Source organism: Etheostoma cragini, chromosome 15 (genome assembly GCF_013103735.1).
Source record: "Etheostoma cragini isolate CJK2018 chromosome 15, CSU_Ecrag_1.0, whole genome shotgun sequence".
NCBI classification, from domain to species: Eukaryota; Metazoa; Chordata; class Actinopteri; order Perciformes; family Percidae; genus Etheostoma; species Etheostoma cragini.
This window is the reverse complement of record NC_048421.1, coordinates 3,200,675-3,212,307: the sequence shown is the minus strand read 5'-3', so window position 1 is coordinate 3,212,307 and position 11,633 is coordinate 3,200,675. Positions and strand designations below refer to the sequence as shown.

Below are 11,633 nucleotides of genomic sequence, written 5' to 3'. Positions count from 1 at the left end.
ATGACTGAATGCAACACACCTGTCTCGGACTCTCCATGCTTTCATTAATTCATTCATTTCATTTGTTATACAGGAAAGTTAGACAAATACGGACCACTGAAACAACAGCACAGTTACGGCACATGAGGACAGAATCATTTGTGCAGGACATGCAAATACAAGGCACCATCACTCACCTTACCTCTGCTAACGGTCAGCTGTAGGTTGCTGTAGCTGCGAGTCCCAGCAAGCTAAAGTGCATAATCCATTAGCTGGAAAGATTGTAGGAGAATGTAAGGAGTGGTTGAGTTGCCACGAAGATGTGTTTTTGTAAACTTCAAAACAACAGGAACACTTCTGTAATGTAATGTTGACCTGTTAGTAGTGTGGAAATGCATTATTAATCATTTGGGGGAGGTTTTCATAATAAATAAAAAATGTTTCAAGAGGCGGACTTGTATCAAAGCAGAAATAATAGAGCTTTATTTCAAGGGAGCGTAAAAGGTCATTAGTCATCATCACATGTTTAGGCTTTCGCTTCTGCTGTTGTTTAGAAGTCGTGTTGCTGTGCATTGCTGGCAACAGTTATACAAGAATGGACAATATGAAACACAAAAGTGGCAGGAACAGTCAAATGTTGTATTCATGGCAGTGAAAGGCAAGTAACAGCGCAGACAAACAAATATAAATAAGAAATGTAAAATGAATCGCAACATAATACTCTTCACAACAAGGATGTAATAGGAGCTGTGCCTCCTGTGCTGGAGGAAAATGGTTAAATAGAAATGGGTTTTAACCTGTGATTGAGCATTAATCAAAACAAGCAGTGCTTAATAATGCATATGGTTCGGATATGTGTGCAATAGTAATAAAGGATATTTAAATGATACACATAAACACAAAGCAAAGTAAATACTTTCCCAGATGGATAATAAGATATTAAAAGTACAGTTCTGTTTAGGAGATGAGGGGCAGAGGTGATGAGAAATAGACAAAGCATGAACAAAAAAGCAAATTGACTAATAGACATGATTTAAGATTAAATACTTCTGTTGTTTAATGTGTAAGTAGCTGGTATTATTAAGGGACAGGCACATTTTTATATTTAATATTAGGCTGGGTTAAAACTTATCTCCTGGAAACTTTACTTGCTCAGTCTCTGGCAAGTGTTTCTCAGTATTGGCATCTGAAACTAAAATTGTTAAATACACAACTAGAATCAAAAGCTCTGACATAGCACATTGAATATGGTTCTGTTTACACATTTTGAATCATCCAGAAAGGAAAAGAAAAGGAAGTGGTGCAGACTTTCAGTGTAGAATATAATGGCAAAATGCATTTAACAATATTATTACGGTCAGTTGTTAATACAATGAAAAAGCTTCTAGCATGTATTCTCTAACACAAATGGTTAATGCAAGTATAAATAGAATTGTCTCATCATGAATGTTTTTCATGAATGCGTCAAAACAAATGATAATCATCACATTCATCAGTGCCATTGTGGAAACAAAAAAAGTTAAAAGTTGCTTTTGACACTAATATGTTTTTAGGTCACTTACTGTAAGTCAGATTTGTAAAAATGTTGACAGCTAAGAAAAAACTAATTTGCAACAAAATGTCAGGTAGTACTGGGTGTCACGTTGGGAGAAACATCTGTGAAAATCAGTTTCTTTTCTATAAGTTTTGGTCTCAAAACTTTGGTCATTTTACAAATATTTTATATCCGTATATATCCATAAGTGTTCAAGTACGTTGTATAATCTAGCCTCATACTAGTCAGTCATAACATGTTTTTTTTTTTTTTACTAAATAGACATTTCACTAAACAAAACCTCAACATAGTTTTATGGCATTTTATTTCCATGCACATCCATTTGTGTGTACAAGAGGCACTTCAAGAGAACACAGCATAATAATTTGAATTAAATAGGGACAAATGTTCCTTAGAAACCAACAGACTGATATCAGTATTTGCTGTATTGATTTCCAAAAGCAATACAACACTAACATCTGTCTGATAAAAGGTCACTTTTAGCCTGAGAAGTGAATAGGCCACGGCAAAATAGATTGGCACTCTGTTCTGATATTAAAAGTCCCAATTCATATGGAATGAATTGAAGTCTTCCTAATTTTCAATGTGTACCACGGTCTCTGTTGCTACCGACCCCATGTGGTTTGTGACAGAGGGGTGTAGACTGCAAAATGTACAGGGACATGATCCTTTACCTCTCATGAACACTTTGCGTGGCTGCTGTGAATCTAACCAGGAACTCTGCGATGGTGTAAAGTAACACATTCTCTCACTCCGACGCTGAGTGCCCCAAATAATCAACCATGCTTCAAAAGCACCACGCTCCAAGCTCATCCTTGGGCTGTGACAGATCTTCTGCATCCGGGCAGAATGGGGTTTCTCCCCTCCTGCCGACTCCCCCAGTGCCAGCCCACTGCCCCCAGCCCAGACCACTTCCACCACCGATACCACCAACGCTGCTGCCGTGGCTGCTGCTGTGGCCGCTGCCGTGGCTGCTGCTGCTCCTTGGGTCTGACATGGGGGCTGAACCTGCACCAGTGCCCTCCAGCCTTGTTGTCTGTCATGGCCGCGACAGTGTCGTGTAGATGGGCTGTTCCCAGTGTGTGGGGCTGTGTGACTGCGGTACGCTGGCTGGGTCAGTGATGGCAGTGTACAGGGGCCTCTGGGAAGGCCCCATGTAAGAGAAGGCAGAGTACAACCCCGAGGCCTGGCTGGAGTGGGGGTAGTATGGCCCTGAGGCTTGGTGGTCAGCATATTCAGCAAACTGAGCCCTGGAGGCCAGTGAGGGGAAGGCTGAACTGTAGTGAGGAAGACTGAGGGGAGTGTAAGTGACATGGGAACCTACTGAGGCTGTCTCTGCAAAGTGACCCCTGGCCTCGCTCTTGATCTGGGTCTTGGAGTGATCTGAGCCCAGAGGGCCGTGATGTTGCAGTGGCTGCTGCTGCTGCTGCTGCTGCTGCTGCTGCTTGGAAAGCCAGGCTGCTGAGTGTCCACTGGCCGCTGCCAGAGCTGAAGAGATGCTGTAGTTGTACGGAGAGGATGGAGAAGCTGTTCCAGCCCCTGCTGCTGCTGCTCCAGCACTCTGTCCAACCCCCGGGTGTCCATTTGGGGGAAGGTACTGGTCAAACTCATTGACATCAAAAGGCTCCATGTTGGCCATCACCTCATGGCTCATCTCACCAATGTCTACATTACCAAAGTCAATGTGGGGTTTACCAGATCCCGGAGCACCTGAGCTTCCCTCTGCTCCCATTGCACCACGGGAGCCCCCATTCCCAGCACCCTCCCGATTTCCATCCCCTGCCTTTCCAGACTGGGGCTCGGTCTTGGGTGTGGTGGGAGGTGTGGGAGGACTGTGACTCTGACCTGTGGAAACACAAGAAAAGAAGTCACTGTAGTTTTCTTGGCAGACTCAAACAAGTAACTATCTGTGTGCCACAGTATCAAGTTTATTAGGGGTGGGAATCCCCAGAGGCCCCAAAATGCGATATTATTGCGTTTTTAAACGATATTCTGCGATATATTACAAATTACCTTTTTACCAACTTCAAATGACATCCCCAAAGGCAAACTTTGGGAAAATCAGTTTTATCTAAAAAGATACATTTTTGTTTGTTCATCTCATTTCAATTTTATTGTTGCACAAATTCTAGTGGACTGAAAAAGCAATTGATTTTATTCTATGACCAGAAACTTAAATAGAGTATTGCCACAGAAGTTGTATAGAGATTAATCTAACAGTGGGACAGGGACGGTATTAATGAGGTAATGTCAGGGAGCCTGCAGCCAACCTGCAGCATGAGGGTGGTGCCCGTCTGCCAGAGGGGACCCGGCTCCCCTACTGAGGGCCACATCCAGTTGGAGGCCCTTGTAGTGGGATTGGCTGACCTCACCCTCTGAATGGCCATCGGCCTCACTTCCTGACCCAGAACCAGGCTTTCCACTTTTGCGGCGTCGAGGCTGGTATTTGTAGTCAGGATAGTCCTTCTTGTGCTGCTTCCGCAGCCGCTCGGCCTCCTCGATGAAGGGTCGCTTATCGCTCTCATTAAGAAGCCTTGGATAAAAAGAAACAATGTTGGCAGATAGGTTTGTTTTAAGGTATGAAAAAGAAAAGTCTCGTTACTCAATAAGAAGTAGGCCACACTGTTGGCTTTTTGCTCTGGTCTCTACAAGATATAGCAAAAAGTGTGTTGTAACTTTTCCTTTGGTAAAAGAAAATGGTAGTCATCTAAGAACATTCAGAGCATGTGTTAACGCTAACATGAATACTAAAGAAAATGCACATTACAATAAATTCTCTATGGCTTCATTCTTTAGAAAATCAAGGATTTGGAGAAAGGGGCATAAAAGAATATCAACACACAGTATACGGGTCAAATGATCTTTTACACATTTGCAGCGATATGCTCGACAACATACTTTCCAGTGACAAGTTTGATCAATTTTCAAAACATATTTAAGCGTTCTACCTCATTCCTTATATCTGCATCTTATGTCATGCCTGCCAGGGGCTTTTGCCTGCTGGACAGTAATGAAATAAACCATGCCAAAGATGCATCCTGTCCGCAAACATGAAACCGAGCTCCTTATTACTACTGCTGGCAGGAATGGCATGAGAAACTCCTGACCTTCCTCAGCCTCCCTGTCCATCGGGTTTGTGGCCAATTAACCAATCATGTCCGAGCTCAAGGTCAACTCTTCATCTAATTATTGTTCAGTCCTCACAAGGTTAATGGATTTAACCTTTCTGACCGTCTTGTCATAGCGAGGGTTCTTTGGGAAAAAGTAGACACTGGATGGATGGTCTGACAGAACTTGAATCGTGTGATCAAGAGGCAGCAGTGTTCACCACTAGCCTAACACTCAGGCATTAAATCCGGAAAATCTTGCAAAACCCTGATTCCCTCAGGAGCCATTTATTCAATTGAATCATTAATTGAACAGTGTATGAAATTAGCCTGCAGGAACATGTGACCGTTGCACACTCACAGTAAACGCAGACAAATACTTCTCAACTGGTGAGCTGTGACGATCAACATAAAATGTCTGCAGACACGTCTGCAGGTCCCAAAACGCAGGCCTTTCACCGGGAACCAGTATTTGTGTCCTGGAAGTACTTTTTTTTAAACACAAACCCCAAACATTTTTTGTTTTGCATGTAACAAGTTGTTTTGGTGCCTAAACTTAACCGTCACGGTCACCTACGGGTTGTCGTTTCACAACGTTAAATAGAGAGGTCACATTAAACTAAACAGGTCACACGACAGTAGTTTTGACGCCTAAACTTAACCCCTTACGCTTTGGGCCTTACGTTCAGCGTCTTAGATATCATAAGAACCTGGTAATGAGAGTACGTTGAACTGAAGCCTTTTAGGGGCTGTCCACAAAACATTTGTTGTGTTGTTTTTTTTAATTATGCTAGCCTACAACTAAACACACTAAACCGAGACAATGCAGGCACTGGCGGTGTTAAACAAATGTTTGTTGAAATTGTGTCTAATTTAACTATTTATTATTAAAGTGTTGTATTTAATCAGATGCAAAAATAACAACTTGATATTGGCCGTCCTGCTTTCTAAATATCGGCATTGGACATTGAAAAACCATATTGGTCGACCACTATCTTTGTTCATACGAAATATTTATTCATACTTAATATCAGCATCTAAATGTAAGCAAACTGGTTCAGGCTGGCTTGAGGTCAAATCCAAAAGTGTTAGTACAAAAGCATTGGGGGAAAAAGGAAGGGGAGTGGAAATTTGAGTACAGGGTGCAAGTTGATCGAGGTGATACTTCTTTGCAAGTCACACCTTAGAAAACAAAAAAAGTTGTTGGATTATTTGAGACATATTCAGAACAACAACCAGATTGCTTTTCCCAATTGCTTTCTTGAATCTCTCTCGATCATGACACAGATTTTTTTTCTAACTCTGAGTCTGGAGCTTTTCCCCTTAAAAAGGAAACCATGGTCATATATATAGCAGGGATGCATCAGCAAATGGGATTTTTCTTTTTTTAAGCTGAAGATTTATCCTGAACATTTAGTTTGCTGCTTTGTTAAAATAAAGTCAAAGTGCAGCAGTTTTTTTTTTTTTACTGTTTCATCTCAACATTACAGGGCTTTGACAATAGGCGCTGAACTACATCCACATGAAGTGGCCTCCTCACCTCCACAGCTTCCCCAGGGTCTTGCTGAGCTCCGCGTTGTGCAGGTGCGGGTGTTGGTCGGCCAGTTTCCTCCGCGCCGCCTGCGCCCACACCATGAAGGCGTTCATCGGCCTTTTCACGTGCGGCTTGGTCTTGCTTCCGTTGTTTACGCGCACGGGCATTGGCACGAGGGTCCAGTCGTAGCAGTTGAGCACCTGGCTCACCGCATCACGGATGCCTGCGGGGAAGCGGTCGTCGTCCTCCTCGTCTGATTTGATAGACGAGCTGCCCGCCGCCGAGTCGTCCAGGCCCGCTAGCTGCGGCTGCTGCTGCCGGTGGAGAGGCGAGTCCCCCCCGCAGGCCGCACCGGAGGAATGGCCCGGTGACAGGGAGCGACTATCGTCCGACATCCCGGGACTTAGCTCAACCTCCGACAAACTCTGCTCCTCTCTCGACATCTTCCTACACAAACACACACGCCTCCAGGTGCGCAGAGGATGCAAGGTATCTTCCTAAATGCTCAGCTCTAGCCTACCTGTCCCTGTTGCTGCCTGTCCTTACGCACGGAGTATCAGCTGACTGCTGCCTGTTCTGTCTCTCTGGCCTCCTTTAAGTTATAATATGAACTGCCAGTCTGTCTCTACTCTCAGCCTCCGTTGCAAAACTCTGTGAGGGTTCCACATTAAAGTTCTTTCCATCCGTGTTGTTGGTATCATATGTGGCTCAGTGCGCACCTTGGACCCCAGTTTACCTGCTAATGCACAACTGTCTGCGCCAAACTCACCCGGTCTCACTTCCCTCCTGACTTCCCCTTCACTCTCTCCTCCTTTTGTCCCGCGTTTGAAATCCAACAGCAATCACCTGAAACAGCAGTGATGAAATGCGTCAGTTCAATAAGTCAAAGGTAAAGTCTGCGTCACTGCGTCTTTTAGGCCTCTTTAGGCAACAAAAACCTCCCCAACACGGACAGGCCTTTTCACTATAAGGTGGAGGTGATGTTATCTGTTACAGTGTTTAATACAAGAAGGCCAAGTCAAGATCTCACTATGAGGAACGTTTGGCCTTCGTTTTCCCTCTATCGCTGTGATTAAACATAAGACTAGCCCTGAAAGGCCTGTGGGCCATTTTTTTCTCAATATAATTGTCCTTTTGTGAGCAGTGTCCCCATTTTGCCTCCACCTTTAACTTCACTTTTCAGAAAAGCCTCAAGTGATGTCTTTAAATGTCACGAGTAATGGAGACATCAAAGTCAGAGGCTTCTTATGGAATTTAATATCCATAGGCTATCAAAAAGGTTAAGATTGGCCACCATAGCACAGAATTTCTTTAATTCATAGTTGTTGTTTTTTTGCATGGAGTTTAGTCATAAAATAAGGAAGTAGCTACTGTTTAAGGGTTAGCAGTTATTCCAAGCTCCCTGGAGAGACCGTGTTGGAATGATGTGAGGCAGCAGCAGCACAGACCTTGGATTTATACGCTGCAGTTCTTGAATAAACATGGCCTGGCGCTGGAACTATAAACCCCGTGTGTGCCCGCGTGCGTGTGACATAGACACAGTCTGTGTATGAAACAGGGGCAGGTCTATCGAAGGGAGCCAAAATGTGTTCTTGTTTTGTCCATTAAATCAACACCCCTGCCTTAAACTTTAAGTCCTAAATCAGCGAACTTCCTGTGAACCAGCAACACACAGCCCGCTGGTGTGTTTTCTACTCCGGGATCATATTGCAGGAAAATTAGGGATCTCGCTCACGTCAAGTGTTATTATGAAACAGCTTGTCAATTTAACAGTGTATGTGCGCTCATGTGTGGGTTCAGTGGGGGGGGGGGGGGGGGGGGGGGAGATATACCCACTTAACTTACCTCACCTTTATATTGGAGAAAAAATAATCACCATTATTTTAACTTTTAGCCTAAAACGTAGGCTAACACTAAGCCTAATCCAATTAATATACAACTTTCTGAAAATAAATAGGGCCATTAACTAGAGCTAAATTATGTAGTATAGAGTACGTGTCCTGTTGCTCTTAATAATAGTTCTACGCGTTAATTAACGTCAGGTTGAATGCCTGAAGGAATGGTATCCATTTCTAGCAGAGGTGCATGTAAGGCTTACCCATCTGTCCGAGGCGCATTGATAATGATATTCGCCTCCCACCTGGTCTGCTAAGCCACTACACAGACTTTTTAAAAGCGTCTTTGCTGCAGGAGCACAATGCGTAAACACCATGCGTAATAGGCACCAAATGCCTCATTGCGCATTTGTTTCCATCTGTTTGCGCGACGCGCTGGTTACTTGTAATGCCACTCAAATGAAAGAAAGGAAACCGTAATGATGGAGAATCACTTGACTGAGTTATTGGTTATAACATCATATCTTAACTGACCACATTCATTCATTATAAAGTTTATTTCTTTAGCAGAAACGGGCCTCAAATGAACAACCAAGCGAATAATGACCTCAGCAGAGTCCCCTTAACGCTGGGCAGGCCCATCATTTGTTATTTGATTTATCATCTGATAATATGTAATATATGAAGTTTGTTGTTGTCGACACACCCTTAAATCATGCTTGTTATCAATTCACACCACAGAGCACATTTGTTGAGCGTAATGAATTCCGGCTATGTGAACTCATTATCGCCGCCTGACTAGACTGTGAGTTGGCCTTAATTTGCTTGTTTGGAAACCTTTTCTTCTTCTTTTAATTAGTTTTACAATAGCTCATGATTGTAATGACAGCTCGGCCACACAGCTCCACAACAACAGTAAACAGAACAAACCTGATGACACGATGCATTTAAACTAACTAACTAACTCAACTAACTAAAAACAAGGAATATGTGAAAAAATTGTTCACACTGTTTTTTTGTTTTTTGTTTTCTTACATCTGCACCAAATGATGTTAGAGCATAGCTTCTTATTAATTTAAACTTCTTCTTTAGTAAATGAGCTGTCCTTAGTATGGAATAGGTTGTATCTCAGTTAGTCGAACAGAAAAAGCTTGAATTTTAAATTGTGTCAAGAAAGACTGTCAAACAAATGATTTAACGATATACAAAAAATGAAAAAGAAATCAATTTAAATCAGGAGCACTTGCTGCACTGACACCACCACACAATTCCCCATATCGTGTTTATGATCATAATACATGTCAAAAAGTGTCTGAAATAATTCTTTAAAGCGTATACCACACTGTTTTTGGTGCTAAAAACCCATATTGTAACCGCACTGTTCTACTCAGAGACCTGAAGGACACAACGGTTACATTATTAAAGAACCAACAAGGTTTATGCGTCACTTTAACCAGTCGAAAACCACAACCCTATAACAAAGAGTCGTCAATAATTATTAATGTTGTAAAGATTATTTGATTATAAGACTGCATCTGCAATCCCGATGAGAAGAAACAATGACTTGGCAGAGTCAGAGCAGCCACCAGCAGCAGAGAGGAAAGAGTTGGAAATGCTAAGCACCTTACTTCAGTAATGAGAAAAGGAGGTCGCCGCTGTAGCACGAGAATCCGTGAGTTCCCGAGTTTCCAAAGTGACGCTCGCTCCCGAGCCCCCTCGCTCGCGCTGCCCGAGTATGAATGCCTGCTCTGTGTCGGTCCCGGGGCTTAAAGAGCTCCTTGTATGAGGCTGAGAGAGAAAAAAAATACTTGGGACGACAAGTCTTAAAGGAACAGTACGGATGCAGGCTAGAAGATCTCTGATTGGCTGGAGAAACAGTTTTTTTTTCTCTCTCTCTCTCTCTCTCTCTCTCTCTCTCTCTCTCTCTCTCTCTCTCTCTCTCCCAATCTCACCATCTCACCAAGGCTCTTTAAGAAAGTACAATTAGTTTGTTTGAATATGAGTTAGGGTCGAATATTGTCAGATATGAGCGTGCGTAAATTGTGCGCACAAAATGTTAAGAAGTTTGGCTATCAAAAGACTTATCAAAAGTGAAACTGCACAAACCTAAAACAGAATATAGATTTTATTCTAAATGAAATCAATTGTGCCGCTGCACTAATTCCTTGGACAATTTATCAGCTGACAAAAATGCCCTCACATCTAGAACATTTCATAATTACGCAGTTTAATTTCAGAACATGCTCGGAGGGAAAACGGTTTTCTCTCACTGACAATTCAACAAGACAGACCAACAGACAGAGGCTGCAGTTCCCCAAACACATTCCGTACTGTTCTAGTCTCAAATAGGTGGAGAAAATGGCACAATCAAATTTAAAGGTCAGTGTTTCTGAATTTGCACTAGCAATGACTCATATAGGCCTAATTCTTCAGGCAGAAAAAAAACATTTTGGGATGCAAAATGATAGCACTTGTCCTAAATCATAATAGGACGACGCCGATAAAAGATTCAAATGTGTCAGGTAAAAGCAGATTCATGCACGCTGCACTTTTACATTCACCACCACATCCCAAGTGTATACAACATCCAAACGCCCTTTAAAAGACTGTGTGGCATCCGACATGACAGTGGGCCTCTTTATGTCCGTGTGTGAGTTTTCTAATTGCATCAGCGCCTCTTACCGAAAGCCACAGAGCGCGCGTTTAAAACCAAACTGTATTGCAGAAAGGAGAGGAGACATTATGGGACGCACGGATACAAACACAAGCGCTGTTCATCACAACAATGACCCCTTGTGTGCCCGCCATGCGACACACTGGCACCTAATCAGAAAATCACCCCCCCCCTCTCTTTTTTTTCATTGTCCATTAATGTCGACTGTGATAAGGGAATCCTCACCCTGAGTGCGTCTCACTGAGTCCTCCTCTCTCCTCTTTTCTTTGCGTTCTTTGCTTTTTTTTTAATCTCAGGTGAATTGTAATCATGTGATCAAAACGAGCACCCCCTTCCCCCTCAAATGAAAAAAAAAGTGGGGAACAAAAAGCAGTTTTGTGCATATGAAAAAAAAAGAATAAATAGGCTTGTGTCTTCCCTTCTACCGCCATTTTTTGTCAGCGTCTCAACAAACTCTGACATAAAGAGAAAAATGCTCCAGGAGCGCAGCGACTCAGCCCCGGGGAGCTGTGATGGGACTGCCCGGCTCCTGGAGCTTTAAACAGGGGATCTTCAGAGAGCCACTCCGGGGATTGCTCTCCCGCTGTGCAGCGGAGGATTTACGGTCCGGCCTCGGTTTGACGTGAGTGTTTGTTTTGGCGTGTGTGTGTGCGTGTGTGTGTGTGTGTATGTGGGTGTGTGTTTGTGCGCAAATAATGAAGGTGGGGAGAATGAAGGCCCAACAAGTAGGCCTACTTTGCTACATGATTTGCTGACGTTTAGACCAAAATATGTCCATTAAGGTTACGCACGTTTCTGCAGCCGTCAGGTGTTTGAGAGAAACGTGTTGGCTGGTTGATTAAATAAGGACGACACTTTATGATGCAAAATGCTTCAAAAACATATTTTCTATTAAACTTTTAAAAAATATTTTTTTACCTATCAGTGAGTAAAATACCAAGCAGGCAGA

General features: G+C 43.0%; 1 protein-coding gene across 3 annotated transcripts; it reads right to left on the bottom strand.

Annotated features, from left to right (window-relative positions):
* Positions 1 to 434: 434 nt before the first annotated feature.
* On the bottom strand, positions 435 to 9,856 carry sox10 (SRY-box transcription factor 10). Of its 3 annotated transcripts, none has more exons than XM_034893230.1 (4): positions 9,639 to 9,856; positions 6,182 to 7,021; positions 3,805 to 4,067; positions 435 to 3,379 (listed from the first exon to the last, which is right to left on the bottom strand). In XM_034893230.1, exons 2-4 carry the CDS (start codon positions 6,616 to 6,618, stop codon positions 2,574 to 2,576), a joined length of 1,506 nt encoding a protein of 501 aa, XP_034749121.1. In that variant the 5' UTR covers positions 6,619 to 7,021; positions 9,639 to 9,856; the 3' UTR covers positions 435 to 2,573. The 3 variants fall into 3 exon arrangements, with proteins under 3 accessions (XP_034749121.1, XP_034749123.1, XP_034749122.1); XM_034893232.1 differs by having other exon boundaries at positions 9,634 to 9,754; XM_034893231.1 differs by lacking the exon at positions 9,639 to 9,856 and having other exon boundaries at positions 6,182 to 7,102.
* Between the last annotated feature and the right edge of the window lie 1,777 nt (positions 9,857 to 11,633).